The sequence below is a fragment of the Staurois parvus genome, unplaced genomic scaffold, assembly GCF_062004578.1.
Source record: "Staurois parvus isolate SC_StPar_1 unplaced genomic scaffold, SC_StPar_1.0 ptg001079l, whole genome shotgun sequence".
NCBI lineage: Eukaryota > Metazoa > Chordata > Amphibia > Anura > Ranidae > Staurois > Staurois parvus.
The window spans coordinates 836,908-859,051 of record NW_028318875.1 but is presented as its reverse complement, the minus strand read 5'-3'; the positions used below and the strand labels follow the sequence as shown (position 1 = coordinate 859,051).

The 22,144-nt window shown below is 46.2% G+C and overlaps 1 protein-coding gene across 1 annotated transcript; it reads left to right on the top strand.

The window, feature by feature from the left end:
* Window positions 1-8,119: 8,119 nt before the first annotated feature.
* On the top strand, window positions 8,120-22,075 carry LOC149440505 (uncharacterized). The gene is made up of 4 exons (XM_089658520.1): window positions 8,120-8,321; window positions 8,822-8,956; window positions 9,043-9,166; window positions 11,829-22,075. Exons 1-4 carry the CDS (start codon window positions 8,253-8,255, stop codon window positions 14,411-14,413), a joined length of 2,913 nt encoding a protein of 970 aa, XP_089514646.1. The 5' UTR covers window positions 8,120-8,252; the 3' UTR covers window positions 14,414-22,075.
* Window positions 22,076-22,144: the final 69 nt, after the last annotated feature.

Genomic DNA, 22,144 nt, shown 5'->3' with positions numbered 1-22,144 from the left:
TCGGAAGCCAGTGGAGGGATTGGCAGAGGGGGGTGGCGGAAACGGAGCTGTTAGAAAGGTGAATGAGTCTGGCAGCCGTATTCAGGATCGACTGAAGCGGGGATAGCCAGCGGCGAGGCAGGCCAGTGAGGAGGGAGTTGCAGTAGTCGAGTCGTGATATGATGAGGGAGTGGATGAGCTGTTTAGTGGTTTCTGGGGTTAGGAAAGTGCGGATTTTGGCGATGTTGCGGAGGTGGAGTCTGCACGAGTTTGTTAAAGATTGGACTTGGGGCTGGAAGGATAGGTTGGAGTCCAGAATGACACCCAGTACTCTGGCCTGCGGGGCGGGTTTGATGGTAGCGTTGTTGGATGTGATGGAGAAGTCAATGGGGGAGGGGTCCGGGCTGGGGGGAAGACAAGAAACTCGGTTTTGGAGAGGTTCAGTTTAAGGAAGTGGAGCGACATCCAATCTGATATGTCGCTCAGTAGGTGTGTGATTCGGGCAGAGACCGAGGGGGTGAGGTTGGGGGTTGAGAGATAGATTTGTGTGTCGTCGGCATAGAGGTGGTAGTTGAAGCCGTGAGAGTGTATGAGTTGGCCAAGGGAGGCGGTGTAGATGGAGAAGAGAAGGGGCCCGAGGACAGAGCCTTGAGGGACCCCAACAGAGAGGGGGAGTGAGGGGGAGGTGGTAGCATTATAGGTAACGCTGAAGGAGCGTTGTGACAGGTAGGATGAGAGCCAGGAGAGAGCAGAATCTGAGGCCGAGGGAGTGTAGTATTTTGAGGAGGAGGGGGTGGTCGACTGTGTCGAAGGCCGCAGAGAGGTCAAGGAGTAGGAGCACTGAATAGTGGCCATTAGCTTTGGCGGTTAGCAGGTCGTTGGAGAGTTTGAGTAAGGCAGTTTTGGTGGAGTGTAGGGGACGGAAGCCGGACTGTAGGGGATCGAGGAGGTTGTTGTCGTTGAGGTGAGAGCATAGGCGGGTGTAGACTAGACGCTCGAGGAGTTTAGATGTAAATGGGAGATGGGTCTGAGGTTGTTTGGGTCATTGGGGTCCAGGGAGGGCTTTTTAAGTATGGGGGTGATGTGTGCATGTTTCAGAGGGGAGGGGAAAGTGCCTGAGGAGAGGGAGAGATTGAAGATGTGGGTGAGGGAGCAAAGGATGGAGGGGGAGGGAGGTCGTAGGAGTTGTGAGGGGATAGGGTCAAGGGGGCAGGTGGTGAGGTGGGCATCAGAGAGGATCTTGGAGACTTCCTCGAGTGTAGTAAGGTCAAAGGTGTGGAGTGTTGGGGGGGCTTCAGTATGAGGAATGTAGGGTGGGGTGGAAGTGGAGGTCAGAGCAGTGGTGGGGCCGTGGGAGAGGGGTGATGAGGGGGTAGCTGAGTGAGGGGGAACGGGGTTGGAGGGAGTTTGAGCAGTGATGAAGTCCCTGCGGGTTATGTTGAGGGGGAGGGGGGATGAGGGGGTAGCTGTATGAGAGGGAGTGTGATTTGCGGCAATGTCCTTGCAAATTGTGTCAATCTTGTTTTTTGAAGTGATTGGCAATCTCAAGGGCGGTGAGTGAGGTGCTGGGTGGAGGTGGGGGTGGCGAGAGTAGAGAGTTGAAGGTGGAGAAGAGTCGGCGAGGATTGGAGGAGAGGGTCTTGATGAGGGTCAGGAAGTAGGCTTGTTTGGCTGCATGGAGGGAGGAGGTGTAGGTGCGGAAGGCAGATTTGTAGCGGGTGAAGGCTTGTTGGGATTTGGTTTTGCGCCATAGTCGCTCCAGGGCACGACTGTGTCGTTTGAGGGTTTTGGTGTGATCAGTCTGCCAGGGCTGGAGCGGTCGGGGTCTGATGTTGCGTGTGGTTAAAGGCGCTAGTGAGTCAATGGCTGTTTACAGCGCATTGTTGTAGGCAGTCATGGCCAAGTCAGGGCAGGACAGGGGGAGGATGCTGTGGTGGGGTTTATCAGCTGCAGAGTAGAGGGGGGCAGGGTTAAGGTTGCGGAGGTTAAGGCTGGTAGTAGTGTGACATTTGGAGGGGTAGGCGTTAAATAAACAAGTCATCTGTCACACCAGAGAATAAACACAGGTGTAGGAAAGGTTTCTTTGAAAAGCATGGATAACTCCTCCCACTGCTACGGGGCTGAGGGCTTTTGAAAGGAGTACTGAGGCCGGGTGCTGTGATGTTTTCAGGTAGCTGTGCATAGTACCACGCTGGCACCTCCCACCTTCCACGATCTGACTTCATTGCATAGAAAAGCGGAGAGACCCAGTAATGAGGGTTGAAGGGGTAGGGGGTTCCTTGGGTGACAACACTGCTTATTCATAGATACGGTACAGTGAGTGTTGTCACCCTAGAATAGGAACTGGCAGGATCACCGGGAGAAAATAAAGGGGAAAAAATCGTAGAAAAGGAAAACTAATGCAGCCACCATGTCTAAGGACTGGTCATCTACAATCTGTTCCATTTTTGGTCCCGGGTTTCCATAGGCCCCAAGCGTTTCCTGGTGCTCTGTTACTGAGATATCTCTTGGCTAATGCGGGTTGAACATTTGGCCCCGCCCCCTTCAACGTCTTTCTTCCGACTTGTGGTCCCTGTAGCTGGGATTCATCCACCGGTCATGCAGTGCCGGACTTCCTGTATGAGAGAATAGCTTGATGACGTCATCCAAGAGCTCCGACCGACGCGTTTTGTCTCCAGTACATGTGACTTCCTCCGGGGGAAGGTTGGGTTACTGCTTGGATAACCTAATCAGTCAGGAATATCCAAAATCTACCCTTGGTCATGCAGTCTAGGAGGGTAGGGACTCTTCCGTGGTAGACCGTCCCGTGAAGGCTCCACTTACGGCACTGTAGTGACCAGGAGGATGATCAAGACGATGTTCCCATGAGGATCAAAGGAACTGTGTTCTCCATGACGATGATGGAGACAATGTTCTCCATGAGGATCAAAGGGACTGTGTCCTCCATGGGAATGATAGAGATGATGTTCTCCATGGGGATAAAATGGACTGTGTTCTCCATGAGGATTATAGAGACGGTGTGCTACATGAGCATGACAGAAACAATGTTCTAAATGAGGATAAAAGGGACTGTGTTCTCCATGAGGATGATAGAGACGATGTTCTCCATGAGGATGATAGAGACAATGTTCTCCATGAGGAGAAAAGGGACGATGTTCTCCATGAGGATGATAGAGACGATGTTCTCCATGAGGATGATAAAGACGATGTTCTCCATGAGGAGAAAAGGGACGATGTTCTCCATGAGGATGATAGAGACGATGTTCTCCATGAGGATCAAAGGGACTGTGTCCTCCATGGGAATGATAGAGATGATGTTCTCCATGAGGATAAAATGGACTGTGTTCTCCATGAGGATTATAGAGACTGTGTTCTACAGGAGGATGACAGAAACGATACTCTAAATGAGGATAAAAGGGACTGTGTTCTTTATGAGGATTATAGAGACTGTGTTTTCTATGAGGATGATAGAGATGATGTTTTCCATGAGGATGAAAGGGACTGTGTTCTCCATGAGGATGATAAAGACGATGTTCTCTATGAGGATGATAGAGACGATGTTCTCCGTGAGGAGAAAAGAGACTGTGTTCTCCATGAGGATGATAGAGATGATGCTCTCCATGAGGAGAAAGGGGACTGTGTTCTCCATAAGGAAGATAAAGGTGATGTTCTCCATGAGGATAAAAGGGACTGTGTTCTCGATGAGGATGATAGAGATGATGTTTTCCATGAGAATAAAAGGGACTGTGTCCTCCATGAGGATAATAAAGATGATGGTCTCCATGAGGATAAAAGGGACTGTGTCCTCCATGAGGATAATAAAGATGATGGTCTCCATGAGGATAAAAGGGACTGTGTCCTCCATGAGGATAATAAAGATGATGGTCTCCACGAGGATAAAAGGGACTGTGTCCTCCATGAGGATAATAAAGATGATGGTCTCCACGAGGATAAAAGGGACTGTGTTCTGCATGGGGATTATAAAGACGATGTTCTCCATGAGGACGATGGAGACTGTGTTCTACAAGACAGTGACTGTGTTCTCCATGAAACTTTATTTTAATAAAGAGCTCCGTCTGACGCGTTTCGTCAGCGGGACGCGGGACTTCCTTTTGGGGGAAAGTGGGTTTACGGCTTGGATAACCAAATCACTCCAGTATACCTGATGATTGTGTTGTGGTATATAACTGTCGGTGTTAAAGCCCGACTCCGGAAGATATATATATATATATATATATATATATAAAATTTATTTATTTTCTTCCATGTGGGTCCCTTCTCTGTATGGTGCCCCCCCCCCCCCCCCCCGTTTTGTTTTTTCAGAAAAAAGGGTTCAGCTCTGACTCCAATACATGTAATTCACCTAGGCAGCAAATGAGGTGTACTGTGCCCGCTGTGCCTCCTCGGATATGTACGTCACGTATCTCTGGAGGCCTTTTCCATCCACAGAGGAAAGAACTGGTGGGATTCCCAATGACATCACACACAGACATGGTGGCGAGGGGCCTGAGTGGCGACTGCTGAGCAGAGGATCTCAGCAGGACAATGTTGGATCCGATGGGTGAGTGATTCTCCAAACTGTGAAGAAACCACCACAAGGTAAGCAGGAGTAACAAAAAAAAAAAAAGGGCATGGGAAGCTGAGGAGCCACTTTAAATTTTGTAGTATTCCTTCTATCGATACCAACAATGGGGCACTATTCTTCCCACTGACACTGATGATGGGGCACCATGCTTCCTCTTAAAACGAATGGTGGGACATTGGGACTCCAATGATGGGACATTGTATGGGACATTAGAACATTAATGATGGGACATTGTGTGGGACATTGGGATTGTGGTCCCACTGATGCCAGAGCATTTTCTACTCCTACTAGCCACAGTCCTGCCCCAATAAAGTCTGAAGGACAGTAAACTGGCCCTTTTCTTAGAAAGTTTGAAGACCCCTGATTTCACCTATTATGAATGACTGGTTCAACAACAGTTTGAGGAATGCCCTTTCCGATCCAGCATGGCTATGCCCCACAAAGCTAGCTCCATAAAGTCATGGATTGACCAGTTTGGTGTGGAGGAACTTGTGCCCTGTGTAGAACTAGTATCCTGCACAGAGTCTTGACCTCAACCCTTCTAAACACCTTTGGGTTGAGTTGGGACTGAATGTGATCCAACAGCATCCAACATCGTTACCTGACCTCACCAATGAACACAAATTCCCACAGACACCCTCCAAAGCCTTGGTGATCGGCTTCCCCCAACAGTGTTTGTTGTTGTAGCTTCAGGGGGCAACTTCATATTATTGGCCAAGGTTTTGAAATGAAGTGGAGATTCCAGGAATGAGGTCCAGGTCAGGTAAGTACATGCCACCATCCGTTACCTGAACTTTTGTTTTTAGAACTTTTATTTCAGTGAATGGGAGCCAGGTCTTCTCATCCAACATCAGTGCCTGACCTCACCAATGGGCACAAATTCCCACACCATCCAAAACCTTGTTGACAGGCTTCCCCTAAGAGTGGTAATCATTGTAGCCTCAAAAGGGGACAACTCTATATTAGCGGCCATGGTTTTGGAATGGACTAGAGATTCCAGGTCAGGTAAGCACATGCCACCTTCCGTTACCTGAACTTTTTTTTTTAAAACTTTTCTTTCGGTGAATGGGAGCCAGGTCTTCTCATCCAACATCAGTGCCTGACCTCACCAATGGGCACAAAGTCCCACAAACTCCCTCCAAAACCTTGTTGACAGGCTTCCCCCAAGAGTGTTAGCTGTTGTAGCCTCAAAAGGGGGCAACTCCATATTAGTGGCCATGGTTTTGGAATGGAGTGGTTCCAGCAACGAGGTCCACGTCAGGTAAGTATAAACTGCCTTCCGTTACCTGAACATTTTTGTTTCAAACTTTTATTTTGGCGAACATGTTTTTAATTCACATAAGAGCTTTGAGAACACAAGCAATATCTAGGTGCCCCTTATTGAAAAAAGGGGTTCTACATTCAAATAAGACCCCCACAGCCACCAGGCCAGGGTTGTGGGGAAGAGGTCCTTTTCATCAACATTGGAATAAGGTGCCTTGAGGGCATGTGGCCTGGTATGGCTTAGAAAGGGGGGGGCACACCCTTTCAACTTTCCCTTTCCTAGCCACCCAGGCTGTGTGTTTGGATAAGGGTTCACTACGAGATTTGGGGAAGAATCCATAAAGACATGGTTTGATCAGTTTGGTGTGTCCTGCACAAAGCCCTTACCTCAACCCTACTGAACACCTTTGGTTTGAGTTGGGACTGATTGCGAGCCAGGTCTTCTCATCCAGCATCTGTACCTAACCTCACCAATGGGCACAATGTCCCACAAACACCCTCCAAAATCTTGCTGACAGGCTTTCCACAAGGGTGTTGGCTGTTATAGACTCAAAACTCCATATTAATGGCCATGGTTTTGAAATGGAGTAGAGATTCTAGGAACGAGGTTATAGTCAGGTAAGTATAGACCGTCTTCCGTTACCTGAACTTTTTTTTTATTCAAATTTTTATTTCAGTGGATATGAGTCAAGTCTTCTCATCCAACATCAGTGCCTAACCTCACCAATGGGCACATTCCCTTTCCTGGCCACCCAGGCTGCATGTTTAGGTAAGGGTTCGCTACGAAATATGGGGAAGAATCTATAAAGACATGGTTTGACCAGTATGGTGTGTGTTGAGTGTCCTGCACAAAGCCATGACCTCAACCCTACTGAACACCTTTGGTTTGAGGTGGGACTGATGGCGAGCCAGGTATTCTCATCCAGCATTGGTACCTAACCTCACCAATGGGCACATTCCCTTTCCTGGCCACTCAGGCTGTATGTTCAGATAAGGGTTCGCTACGAAATTTGGGGAAGAATCCATAAAGACACGGTTTGACCAGTTTGGTGTGTCCTGCATAAAGCCCTAACCTCAAATCTACTGCACACCTTTGGTTTGAGTTGGGACTGATGGCGAGCCAGGTCTTCTCATCCAGCATCAGTACCTGACCTCACCAGAGGGCACATTCCCTTTCCTAGCCACCCAGGCTGTATGTTCAGATAAGGGTTCGCTACGAAATTTGGGGAAGAATCCATAAAGACATGGTTTGACCAGTTTGGTGTGTCCTGCACAAAGCCCTGACCTCAACCCTACTGCACACCTTTGGTTTGAGTTAAGACTGATTGTGAGCCAGGTCTTCTCATCCAGAATCGGTACCTGACCTCACCAATGGGCACAAAGTCCCACAAACTCCCTCCAAAATCTTGTGGACAGGCTTCCCCCAAGGGTGTTGGCTGTTATAGACTCAAAAGGGGCCATGGTTCTGAAATTGAGTGGAGATTCCAGGAATGAGGTCCAGGTCAGGTAAGTATAGACCGTCTTCCGTTACCTGAACATATTTTGTTTCTAACTTTTATTTCGGTGAATGGGTCACATTAAAAAGTAACAACAAAGAAATTAAATTCAGGACTTTCGAACACCTTCCGTACATATTGTCCTCAAAGCTTTACACAACAAATAATTCATTTGTTTATTTAATTTATTTAAAAAAAAAAAAAGTATTACCATTAAATTATTAGTTTTGTGAAATTGTTAAAGGATTAAATTATTATAAATTTTAAAAATTCCTTGAAACGTTAAGAATGAGAATTAAAAATTGACTCAAATTCTGAACTTAATTTGAGTTTTAATTGTGATGTTGAGGCATAAAAATACAAAAAGCAACAGAAAAACGCAGAAAAAAAGGAAATCCGAGTACGGAAACACAGAGTACGCTGCCGAAAAATTGTATTCGCCACAAAGTGGTGATCACGGCTACATCATTGGGACCACACAGACAGGAAGTGATGTCAGGTACAGACAGGAAGTTCCGGGTGAGAGGTGACTTAGGGGGAAGTAGAGAAGAGACATTGCTGGAACTGGCAGCAGAGGAGGTAATAAAATATTTCATTACTCGGATGTAATATCATAAAAATATAAATAATAACATCCAAATACGCTCATTTGGGGTTCTTCCCATTTTGTGACCAAATCAGAAAAAATCTGGTCAAATTTTAATTTTGAAAAAAAAAATGTAAGGTTCATTTACCTTAATTTTTTATAAATTTTATTTTTGGTTTCAATGGTTACATTTTACCATTTGTCAGAGCAATCTGAGATATCGGAACTATGGAGGAACTCTGTACAGACATCATTCATCCTCTACAGTCCAGATAATTCTCAGGTTATTATCCGTCTACAGAGAGGAGCGCCCGGTATAGATCACATGACCACTTAAAGGAGGATGGAGGAGGACAAGACTGAGAAGATCCTAAACCTCACCCTGGAGATCATCTACCTGCTGACCGGAGAGGTGAGGAGGATTCTGGGAGGTCACATGACATCACTGTTATCTCTATTAATAAAACACAGACTTGACCGGAGAGGTGAGGAGGATTCTGGGAGGTCACATGACGTCACTCTCATCTCTATTAATAAAACAGACCTGACTTGAGAGGTGAGGATTCTGGGAGGTCACATGACATTACTCTCATCTCTATTAATAAAACACAGACCTGACCGGAGAGGTGAGGAGGATTCTGGGAGGTCACATGACATCACTCTTATCTCTATTAATAAAACAGACCTGACCGGAGAGGTGAGGAGGATTCTGGGAGGTCACATGACATCACTCTTATCTCTATTAATAAAACACAGACCTGACCGGAGAGGTGAGGAGGATTCTGGGAGGTCACCTGACATCACTCTTATCTCTATTAATAAAACACAGACCTGACCGGAGAGGTGAGGAGGATTCTGGGAGGTCATATGACATCACTCTCATCTCTTATTTACTTTGGTCTTTCCCTACAGAGTTTTCCTCCGGTAAAGTCTGGTGACCAGGTGACCATCACAATTCCTTCACCTGAATCCTTTGCACCCAAGAAAAACAGCAACATGAAGATTCTTGAAGTCATCAAGAAGATGATGGAGCTGCTGACAGGAGAGGTGAGCGGTGCCGGGAATTCTGGGACATTCTCCAGTAACAGACAAGGGATGTGTCTGGATGGTGACTGTATCATTGTGTGTGTCAGGTTCCTATAAGGTGTCAGGGTGTCACTGTCTATTTCTCCATGGAGGAGTGGGAGTATTTAGAAGGACACAAGGACCTCTACAAGGACGTCATGATGGAGAGTGAGAAGACCCTTATATCATCAGGTAAGAGAAAAGTGTATTGTGAACGGTAGGCATGTTAATATTGTTTTGTGTAAAACACTGCAAGATCATTTGTTTACCATATGAAAGGTCCATCTCCATTTCTCAATATAACGTCATGTTCCCAACAAATGAGGAGGAGATACTGGACACCATATGAAAGGTCCATCTCCGTTCCTCAATATAACGTCACGTTCCCAACAAATGAGGAGATACTGGACACCATGTGAAAGGTCCATCTCCATTCCTCAATATAACGTCACGTTCCCAACAAATGAGGAGGAGATACTGGACACCATGTGAAAGGTCCATCTCCATTCCTCAATGTAACGTCACGTTCCCAACAAATGAGGTGGAGATACTGGACACCATATGAAAGGTCCATCTCCATTCCTCAATGTAACGTCACGTTCCCAACAAATGAGGTGGAGATCCTGGACACCATATGAAAGTTCCATCTCCATTCCTCAGTATAACGTCACATTCCCAACAAATGAGGAGGAGATCCTGGACACCATATGAAAGGTCCATCTCCATTCCTCAATGTAACGTCACGTTCCCAACAAATGAGGTGGAGATACTGGACACCATATGAAAGGTCCATCTCCATTCCTCAATAGAACGTCACGTTCCCAACAAATGAGGAGGAGATACTGGACACCATATGAAAGGTCCATCTCCATTCCTCAGTATAACGTCACGTTCCCAACAAATGAGGAGGAGATACTGGACACCATATGAAAGGTCCATCTCCATTCCTCAATATAACGTCACGTTCCCAACAAATGAGGAGGAGATACTGGACACCATATGAAAGGTCCATCTCCATTCCTTAATATAACGTCACGTTCCCAACAAATGAGGAGGAGATACTGGACACCATATGAAAGGTCCATCTCCATTCCTCAAAGTAACGTCACGTTCCTAAAAAATGAGGTGGAGATACTGGACACCATATGAAAGGTCCATCTCCATTCCTCAGTATAACATCACGTTCCCAACAAATGAGGAGGAGATACTGGACACCATATGAAAGGTCCATCTCCATTCCTCAATAGAACGTCACGTTCCCAACAAATGAGGAGGAGATACTGGACACCATATGAAAGGTCCATCTCCGATCCTCAATATAACGTCACGTTCCCAACAAATGAGGAGATACTGGACACCATATGAAAGGTCCATCTTCATTCTTCAATGTAACATTACGTCCCCAACAAATGAGGAGGAGATACTGGACACCATATGAAAGGTCCATCTCCATTCCTCAATATAACGTCATGTTCCGAACAAATGAGGAGGAGATACTGGACACCATATGAAAGGTCCATCTCCATTCCTCAATATAACGTCATGTTCCGAACAAATGAGGAGATACTGGACACCATATGAAAGGTCCATCTCCATTCCTCAGTATAACGTCATGTTCCCAACAAATGAGGAGAAGATACTGGACACCATATGAAAGGTCCATCTCTATTCCTCAATGAACGTCACGTTCCCAACAAATGAGATACTGGACACCATATGAAAGGTCCATCTCCATTCCTCAGTATAACGTCACGTTCCCAACAAATGAGGAGGAGATACTGGACACCGTATGAAAGGTCCATCTCCATTCCTCAATATAACGTCATGTTCCCAACAAATGAGGAGGAGATACTGGACATCATATGAAAGGTCCATCTCTATTCCTCAATGTAACGTCACGTTCCCAACAAATGAGATACTGGACACCATATGAAAGGTCCATCTCCATTCCTCAGTATAATGTCATGTTCCCAACAAATGAGAAGGAGATACTGGACACCATATGAAAGGTCCATCTCCATTCCTCAATAGAACGTCATGTTCCCAACAAATGAGGAGGAGATACTGGACATCATATGAAAGGTCCATCTCCATTCCTCAATGTAACGTCATGTTCCCAACAAATGAGGAGGAGATACTGGACACCATATGAAAGGTCCATCTCCATTCCTCAATGTAACGTCACGTTCCCAACAAATGAGATAGAGATACTGGACACCATATGGAAGGTCCATCTCCATTCCTCAGTATAACATTATGTTCCCAACAAATGAGGAGGGGATACTGGACACCATATGAAAGGTCCATCTCCATTCCTCAATATAACGTCATGTTCCCAACAAATGAGGAGGAGACACTGGACACCATATGAAAGGTCCATTTCCATCCCTCAATATATTGTCATGTTCCCAACAAATGAGGAGGAGATACTCTACAGCATATGGAAGGTCCATCTCCATTCTTCAATATAACGTCATGTTCCCAACAAATGAGGAGGAGATACTGGACACCATATGAAAGGTCTATCTCCATTCCTCAATATAACGTCATGTTCCCAACAAATGAGGAGGAGATACTGGACACCATATGAAAGGTCCATCTCCATTCCTCAATATATGGTCATGTTCCCAACAAATGAGGAGGAGATACTGGACACCATATGAAAGGTCCATTTCCATCCCTCAATATAACGTCATGTTCCCAACAAATGAGGAGGAGATACTAGACACCATATGGAAGGTCCATCTCCATTCCTCAATATAACGTCATGTTCACAACAAATGAGGAGGAGATACTGGACACCATATGAAACTGACTTTTGTTCTCTTTCTTCATGTACACCTTCTTCCGGCAGATGGACACCATGTCTGGAATCCCTCTGAGGAACATCTTCAGTCCTCTCCAGATGACAACTCGGTTGATTACAACATCATACAATATTCTCCAGACGTGAAGCCTGCTGTTGAAGATATAGATTTCGGACTTTACTGTGTGGGCCAATCAGCTGATCCCTCTAATTCTGAGGAACTTTCTGTTGATAGCTCAAATGTTCGCAGTTCCTACACCGAGGAACCTTCTGAAAATCGATCTGTTGTCACCTTGATGTCTGCTCACATTGCAGATCCTTCTAAACCCGAGGAACCCTATCATGGCTATCCAGAGACCGGTATATACAAATCTGAAGACGTATTTCCGTTTTCTATGGATGATAAATGTCTAACGCCAACTCTTCCAGCGCCTCAGACAACAGATATGGAAGATCTGCCGTTCTCATGTTCTGAGTGCAGGAAATGTTTCCCTACAAAACTGCATCTTGTCCGCCATCTAAAAATTCACAGCCGAGTGCGGCCCTTCGTGTGTTTGGAGTGCGGGAAAAGTTTTAAATCCAAATCGCATCTCACCAGACACGTCAGTTATCACACAGGCGTGCGTCCCTATTCCTGTTCCGAGTGTGGGAAATCCTTTATAGACAAATGTGTCCTGGTCAAACACCTGAGGTACCACACAGGTGAAAGGCCCTTTGTTTGCACGGAGTGCGGTCAGTCCTTCGTAGAGAAAGCTCACCTGAACAGGCACTGCAAACTTCACACGGGCGAGACGCCCTTTTCATGTTCAGAGTGCGGGAAATGTTTCCATCGGAAAGATACCCTCATTAAACACCAGCGAACCCACGCGAGCAAGAGGCTGTACACGTGTAAGAAATGCGGGAAAAGTTTTGCACACAGGGGTATGCTTATCTTGCACCGGCAAACCCACGCGGGTGAGCGCCCATTTTCCTGCACAGAGTGTGGCAAGCGCTTCAAACAGAAAATGTCTCTGCAGCGGCACTGGAAGCTTCACGTAGAAGAGAGTTCGACGTCGTGTTTGGAATGTGGGGAAACCTTCGATACGAAATCGGAACTTCAAGTCCATCAAAGCATTCACACGGGGGAGAAGACCCTATCGTGTTCAGAGTGCGGGAAACTGTTCATAAGGAAGTCGGACCTTGTTAGACACCAGAGGGTTCACTCTGGTGAGAAGCCCTTTTCGTGCTCTGAGTGCGGAAAATGTTTCTCACAGAAAGGAAGCCTTGACGTGCACATCAAAGTCCATACTGGCGAGAAGCCGTTCTCCTGTGCAGAGTGCGGGAAATGTTTCATTCAAAAAACACACCTCCTTACACACCAGCGCGTTCACACGGGTGAGCTTCCTTTTGCGTGTTCAGAGTGCGGGAAGTGTTTCAGTCAGAAAAGATATCTCGTTAGTCACCAGAGAAGTCACGTCGGAGAGCGTGCTTTTTCATGTTCACAGTGCGGAAAATGTTTTACACGGAAAGAGAGTCTTATCAGGCACAAGAAAGTTCACAGCGGATTGCGACCCTATTCCTGTTCAGAGTGTGGGAAATGTTTCGCTGAGAAAGGAGACCTTCTTGCACACCAGAAAAGTCACATGGGCGAGCGTCCTTTCTCATGTCCACTGTGCGGGAAATGTTACAGTCAGAAAAGGCACCTTCTTAGACACCAGATTAGTCACACGGGTGAGCGTCCTTTTTCGTGTTTGCAGTGCGGGAAATGTTTTACACGGAAAGAAGGTCTGACTAGGCATGAGAGACTTCATACAGGTGTGCGCCCATATTCGTGCTCAGAGTGCGGGAAATGTTTTAATCAAAAAGTACACCTTCTAACGCACCAGAAAACCCACACGGGCGAGCTTCCATATTCGTGTTCAGAGTGTGGGAAATCCTTCAGACTGGAAAAATGCCTTAAAAAACATCAGAGGAGTCACACCAGCAAGTTTTCTTGCTCAGAGTGTGGGAAATCATTCGCTCAGTACAGACAGATTATCAAACACCAAAGAAGCCACACAGGCGAGCGTCCCTTTTCGTGTTCAGAGTGCGGGAAATGTTTTAGTCAGGAAAGATACCTTATAAAACACCGAAAAAGTCACACAGGCGAGCATCCCTTTTCCTGTGCGGAGTGCGGGAAAAGTTTTACTCGGAAAGATAGCCTGATTAGGCACGAGAAAATTCACCGTGGGGTTCGTCCGCATTCCTGTTCAGAGTGCGGGAAATGTTTCAGCCAAAAGCAGGACCTTCTTTCACACCAGAGAATCCACGTAGGCGAGCGTCCCTTTGCATGCCCCTTGTGTGGAAAATGTTACAGTCAAAAGAGACACCTTCAGAGACACCAAAGTAGTCACACGGGCATGCTTCGTTTTTCGTGCTCGCAGTGCGGGAAATGCTTTACGAGGAAAGAGGGACTTGTAAGGCACGGGAGACTTCACACGGGAGTGAGGCCCTATTCCTGTTCAGAGTGCGGGAAATGTTTCTTTCAGAAAGTGCACCTTCTAAGACACCAGAGGACTCACGTGGGCAAGCCTATTTTTTCATGCTTAGAGTGCGGGAAATCGTTCAGAACAAAATCGGACTTTGTTCTACACCAGTTTGAGCACGGCGTCTGAGAGGGTTCAGTCCTGCCGGCGCAATGACGTTCCTGAGAGGGTTCAATCCTGCCGGCACGATGAGGTCCCTGAGAGGGTTCAGTCCTGCCAGCGTAATGACGTCGCTGAGAGGTTTCAATCCTGCCCGCACGATGACGTCCCTGAGAGGGTTCAGTCCTGCCGGCTCGATGACGTCCCTGAGAGGGTTCAGCCCTGCTGGTGTGATGACGTTCCTTCTATATTGTGCCATTGTTCGTATCACAATATAGGAGGGGCTTATAGGTGCAGGTACTCACCCCTTGTCTCCGCCCCCTTACCCACCCCCTACCTTCCAGTTCCACCCCTTTTAGAAACTACAGAACCAAGTTGTTTGGAATTTGTGAAGGATAACCAGAAAAGCAGTAAAAATAGATCCCCTGCAATAATAGACCCCCCGCCAGCTTCAATAGATCCTCCAACTGGCAGCAACAATAGACCCCGCCCTCAACAGTAGATCCCTCTCAGTAAAAATCCCCCCAGCAAAATAAGACCCCCTTCTTAGCAACAGCAAACACAACAACAAAACACCCCCCAGCAACAATAGACCCCTGCAAGCTCAATAGACCCTCCAGCAGCTAGAAACAATAGACCCTGCCCTCAACAGTAGATCCTTCCCTGTGACAATGACCCCCCCCAGCAAAATAAGACCCCCCACTCAGCAACAATAGACCCCACACAAATAAATACCTCCTCCAGCAATATTAACCCCCCTGCCAGCTTCAGTAGATCCTCCAGCAGCCAGAAACAATAGACCTCTCTTTCAACAGTAGATCCTTCCAAGTGACAATGGATTACAGTAGATTACTCCCAGCAATGACCCATATCCCCCACCAGCTAGAATAGACCCCCCACAACAAAATACACCCCTCTCAGCAACAAAAGACCCATTCCAGCTTTAAAAGATCTTCTATCAGCCAGCAACAATACCCCCTCCCTCAACAGTAGATCCTTCCCAGCAACAAGCACCCCACAGCAACAATAGATCCCCACACGCAACAATAGACCCTTCATCAACATAGATCCCCCACAACAAAATACCACACAGCAACAATAGAACCCCACCAGCTACAATAGACCCTCCAGAAGCCAGCAAAAATAGAACCTTTCCTCAATAGTAGATCCTTCCCAGTGACAATGATGCCCCAGCCAACTAAAACCCCCACTCAGCAACAATTGACCCCAGACAAGTAAATACCTCCCACAGCAACAACAGAACCACACCAGCCTCTATAGACCCTCCAGCAGCCAGCAATATTAGACACCCCACCCGCAACAGTAGATCCCTTCCAGCAACAATGACCCCCCCAGCAACAATAAATCCCCCCACAACAAAATACCCCCCAGCTACAATAGACCCCCCATAACAAGATACCTCCCAGAAACAATAGACCCCTGCCAGCTTCAATAGACCCTCCAGCAGCCAGCAATAATAGACCCCCATCATCAACAGTAGATCCCTACCAGCAACAATGACCCCCCCAGCAACAATATATCCCCATCAGCAACAAAAGACCCTCTCACAACAAAATATCCCCCAGCTACAATAGACACTCCATCATCAGTAGATCCATCCCAGCAATAATGACCCCCCTCCCAGCAACAATAGATCCCCATCAGCAACAATAGACCACAACAATATACCCCCGCCCAGCTACAATAGACGTTCCCATAACAAGATACCTCCCAGCAACAATAGACCCCTGCCAGCTTCAATAGACCCTCCAGCAGCCAGCAACAATAGAACCTTCCCTCACCAGCAGATTCTTCCCACTGACAATGACCCCCCCCCCAGAAAAATAAGACCCCCCACTCAGCAACAATAGACCCCTGACAAATAAATATAACTCTCCCAGCAACAACAGACCCACGCCAACCTCTATAGTCCCTCCAGCAGCCAGCAACAATAGACCCTTCCCTCAACAGTAGATTCCCCCCAGCAACAATGGCTTCCTCAGCAACAGTAGCAACAGTAGTCCCCACAACAATAAATCCCCCACCAGCCAGCATCAATAGACCCTCCAGCACACCCCAGCACCCCTTTCCAGTGCTGGAGGTTCTGGAAATGCTGGGAAAAAAAGCCCAGAGTCTAGATATGTCTGGCTGTTTGAAGGAGGGAACATTGAGGTGGCTGATGTCACATCCTTCTGCCATTTGGCCGCCACATTGAGTTGCATGTCCCTTGATGCTCTTAGCAATGGTGATGGGATGGATTGGGGGTAGGCAGGTCCATGACCTGCGGTCCTACGGAAGAAGAGAGGATGGTGGCCACCGGTCTGACAAACAGGATCTGTATGAGCCTTGGCCATGTCAATGAGACCACTACTAAAGAATGATTCTATGACTGCTAGACTGCATGAAAAATGGACTCCATATACATGGATGCAAGATAGGAGAAGACTAGTTCCAAGGTGGCTTCATACTTCTGACCAATGCTCAGCTTTAAGCATCTCTTATGGACAACTAGGGGTACAAAAGTGTGCCACAACCTCCCAGACCAGTCGTAGCCACCAGACCAGTCGTAGCCACCAGACCAGTCTTTATCAACTAGGGTTCCTCCAAAGGCCACTAGCAATGGCCAATTTTTGTCTCTGGTATGTATTCACTGACACCAAAGATCATTTTAGCTATCTGTAGGGTGGACTTTCCTACTACTGACCACCAATGTGAGTAGAATTCTTCCCACTGGTCACCAATGTAAGGAGAATTCTTCCCACTGACCATCAATTAAAAGGAGAATTTTCCGACTGGCCCCCAATGAAAGGAGAGTTCTTTTTACTGCCCACCAATGGAAGGAGAACTTTCCCACTGACCACCAATGAAAGGAGAATTCTCCCTATTGGCCACCAGTGGATGGAGAACTTTCCCACTGACCACCATTGTAATGAAAATTCTTCGCACAGACCATCAATGTATGGAGAATACTTCCTACTGACCACGAATGAAAGAAGAACTTTCCCACTGACCACCAATGGAAGGAAAATTCTTCACACAGACCACCAATGTATGGAGAATTCATCGCACTGGCCACCAATGTATGGAGAATACTTCCTACTGACCACCAATGGAAGGAGAACTTTCCCACTGACCACCAATGGAAGGAAAATTCTTCACACAGACCACCAATGTATGGCGAATTCTTTCTACTGACCACCAATGGAAGGAGAACTTTCCCACTGTTCACCAATGTAAGGAAAATTCTTTGCACAGATCACCAATGTATGGAGAATTCATCGCACTGGCCACCAATGTATGGAGAATACTTCCTACTGACCACAAATGGAAGGAGAACTTTCCCACTGACCACCAATGGAAGGAAAATTCTTTGCACAGATCACCAGTGTATGGCGAATACTTCCTACTGACCACCAATGTATGGAGAATACTTCCTACTGACCACCAATGGAAGGAGAACTTTCCCACTGTCCACCAATGTAAGGAAAATTCTCTGCACAGATCACCAATGTATGAAGAATTCATCGCACTGGCCACCAATGGATGGAGAATACTTCCTACTGACCACCAATGGAAGGAGAACTTTCCCACTGACCACCAATGGAAGGAAAATTCTTCGTACAGACCACCAATGTATGGAGCATTCTTCCCACTGGCCACCAATGTAAGACCCATTCTTCCCAATAACTTCCACACTAAGGTACAACGAGCCGTTGATATAGTAATGGTTGGCATGGGTCCCCTGAGACATGAAAGCTACTTTAAGGGTTCCTCCATGTTAAAAGTGTAAGAAAGGTTGCAACTGATCGACAACTGACAACCAACAAACCAGTGTAAATAATTAGCTTCTTGTAAATCATTATAACAGTATGTTATTATTTTTTTTTCAAATCTTTTCTCTGTATAATGTATATTGTATACTATGTATGTGATTGCAGATATGTTAGCTCATTACATACGCCTAGTCTGCTGCCTGCTTAGCAATTACAGCTCAACAGTTTTGCTTTACTGCTTCTCGCTCGCAATGTACGTCTTTGGGTCTGGTCTAAAAACAAGCTTTCTGCAGCTCCCTATTGGTCTATCAATGTCATAGGAAGCCTCGAAGACCAATAGGAAGCTTTGAGTGGTGGGTAGTGGTAGGCCACATCCTTATTTTCCTAACAAAAGTGCCCCTGGTGTTGTGCTTTGGCGGCACCAAGGAATAGGGGCCACCGAGGGTGTTTGGATTTTACCTGACTGGTAAACATTGCAATTATTGATAGGCTATAGGCTTGTGGATACATGACCATAACACCTACTATATGGCCAGAAATATGTGAATTCCCTTCCAAGTGTTGGATTTCAAGTGTTTCCAGTGAAGGGTTGAGTTAATACTACATCGTACAGAGGCACTGCACACAATTGTGTTCTTCCAAACTTGTGGTAACAGTTTGATGAAGACCCAACTCCTTAAAGACCTGGGTTGACCAGTTTGGTGTGAAGAACCTTGAGTGTCCTGTAGAGAGCCTTGACTTCAACCCTACTGATCGCCTTTGGGATGAGTTTGAATGCCGACTGTGAGCCATCCAACATTAGTACTTGGCCTCACAAATGGGACAAATTCCCACAGTCACCCTCAAAATCAAAAGTTTCCAGTGAAGGGTTGAGTTAACACTACATCATACAAAGACACTGCAGACAATTGTGTTCTTCCAACTTTGTGATAACCGTTTTGTGAAGACCCTAGTCTGTTCCGGCATGAGGGTGCTCCTGTGTGCAAAACCAGCTCCTTAAAGACATAGGTTGACCAGTTTGGTGTGTAGAAACTAGAGTGCCCTGTAGAGAGCCCTGACTTCAAGCCTACTGATTGCCTTTGCGATGAGTTTGAATGCCGACTATGAGCCATCCAACATAAGTACTTGGCCTAAAAAATGGGACAAATTTCCACAGACACCCTCAAAATGCCTGTGGGAAGCCTTCCCAGAAGAGTGTAGGATGTTATAGCTGTAAGGGAGGAGGGTAACTCCATATTACTGGATATTGTGGAGCAACCCCATATTGATGGCCATGTTGGGGGTCAACTCCATATTAATGGTCATGCGGAGGGTCAACTCCATGTCAATGGCCATGGTTTTAAGCCCAGAGCCCTCACTTCAACCCTACTTAACACCTCTGGGATGAATTGGAATCCAATTGTGAGCCAGGTCACCCAAATCAGTACCTGACCTCACAAATGGGACAAATGTCCATGGACACCTTCCAAAATCTTGTGGGAAGCCATCCTGGAAGAGTGTAGGATGTTATAGCAGTAAAGGGGGACAATTCCAAATTAATGGCTATGGAGGAGGGTGTCCAATTCATGTTAAAGGTCATGTTGGGGTCAACTTCATATTAATGGCCATGTTGGGGGTCAACTTCATATTAATGGCCATGTTGGGGTCAACTTCATATTAATGGCAATGTTGGGGGTCAACTCCATATCAATGGCCATGTTGGGGGTCAACTTCATATTAATGGTCATGTTGAGAAGCAACTCCATATTACTGGTCATGTTGAGAGGCAACTCCATATCAATGGCCATGGTTACCATGAGATATCCAAGAAGCCCTCAACCCTGATGAACACCTGTGGGATGAATTGGAATCCAATTGTGAGCCAGGTCACCCAACATCTGTACCTGACCTCACAAATGGGACAAATGTCCACAGACCCCTTTTAAAATCTTGTGGGAAGCTTTCTTAGAAGAGTGTAGGATGTTATAGCTGTAAAGGGGGACAATTCTATATTAATGGCTATGGAGGGGGGGTGGCAACTTCATGCCGAAGGTCGTGTTGAGGTCAATTCCTTATTAATGGCCATGTTAGGAGTCAACTCCATATTAATGGTCATGTTGGGGGTCAACTTAATATTAATGGTCATGTTGAGAGGCAACTCCATATTACTGGTCATGTTGAGAGGCAACTCCATATCAGTGGCCATGGTTACCATGGGATATCCAAGAAGCCTAGAGCCCTCACCTCAACCCTGATGAACACCTCTGGGATGAATCGGAATGCCAATTGTGAGCCAGGTCACCCAACATCTGTACCTGACCTCACAAATGGGACAAATGTCCACAGGCACCTCCCAAAATTTTGTGGGAAGCTTTCCCAGAAGAGTGTAGGATGTTATAGCTGTAAAAGAAGGCAACTCCATATTAATGGGTGGGGGTGGTTGGCAACTTCATATTAGTGGTTATTGTGGGGCAACTCCATATTAATGGCCTTGTTGGGGTCAACTTCATATTATTGGCCATGTTGGAGGTCGACTCCATTATAATGGACATGTTGAGGGGCAACTCCATATTATTAGCCATGTTGAGGAGCAACTCCCTATAAATGACCATGGTTTTAGAATAAGATACCCAACAAGTCCAGAGTCCTCACCCTAATCCCACTGAACACCTCTGGAATTAATTGGAATGCTAATTGTGAGCCAGGTCACCCAACACCTCACAAATGGGACAAATGTCCACAGACCCCTTGCAAAATCTTGTGGGAAGCCTTCCCAGAATAATGAAGACTGTTATAGTAACAAAGGGAGACGCCTCCATATTAAGATCTATGTAAGATATCCAACAAACTCAGAGCCCTGACCTCAACCCTACTGATCAGCTTTGGGAGGAGTTGGAAAGCCGATTGTGAGCCGGGTCTTCTCATCCAACACCAGTTCCTGACCTCATCAATGGGCACACGTTCACACTTCGAAATCTTGTTGAAAGCCTTCACAGATGAGTGAAGGCTGTTCTAGACACAAAAGGGGCAACTCCATGGGGGGGAGGTTGGGGCAACACCATAATAATGACCATAGTTTTGGAATGGGGCAACCAACAAGATCATTAAGGTGTGATGGTCAAGGGTACACCATTTGGCCAGAGAGTCTACTTGCTGGGCAACTGCCACCTTCTGCAAACTTCCGCCTATGGAGATCAACTATAGAAACTTGGTGATATGTGCTATATGATATAAAAGATTTGATTTATAAATAAAAGGACTAACAACCTGGACTGAAAAAAACGTGGCCATCAACCAAGCCATGTAAGAACCTATGATTAATTAGAGGTAGGTAAGTTACTTTAAAGTGGGATTGTCATCAGATATTCTTTCATGTTATGTGCATCATCCTCAGTAATGTGTCTGTCACCTGAATGGTACCCCAACTTACCTTGCCTTGGACACACGAGGTTCACTACCAATAAGTGGTGCATGCATGTTAGCAAGTTGTCACGTGTTGTGCTGCAATTCACATCTGTTGGCAAGGTGTGTTGGCGATAACGTTCGAATGTGCGAGCCGTATGGTACACCATGATAGAGTGTGATTGGGCCCCAACACTCATTTATAATCTGTGACAGAGATCATAATGTAAGGGGTCATTCATAACAATATCCAAACTCTTCATATTCCAAGTGCTGGAGATCCCCCATGGGTCTAGAGTTCAAACCCATTTTATCATAGAGAATCTATGAAAGCCAACAAGTTGGAGTTAAGGGTCTTCTGAAAACTGCTGACATCCCTTCACAGTCGCAGCAATTATCACCTTAGCAGAGTCCATTTACTTCCATCTCATGTAACAATGTGAGCCCTGATGAAGTGGGCTTTAGCCTCTGATACGTGTTGGTTTTGTATTGATTTCTTTGACAGAATAAATGCTTGAAGCCCTCTTATTCACCCACATGCTCTCGAAGCAATGAGCCTCTATTATGTCCATACAAAGCAAAGAAACAGATTATTTCTACCCCAACC

What these genes read in the sequence shown, in the direction of transcription:
- LOC149440505 (XM_089658520.1), top strand. Translation starts at nt 8,253, where the DNA reads ATGGAGGAGGACAAGACTGAGAAGATCCTAAACCTCACCCTGGAGATC. An exon ending in TGGAGCTGCTGACAGGAGAG is followed by an intron (nt 8,957 to 9,042) that starts GTGAGCGGTGCC and finishes TGTGTGTGTCAG; the next exon opens with GTTCCTATAAGGTGTCAGGG. An exon ending in GAAGACCCTTATATCATCAG is followed by an intron (nt 9,167 to 11,828) that starts GTAAGAGAAAAG and finishes TTCTTCCGGCAG; the next exon opens with ATGGACACCATGTCTGGAAT.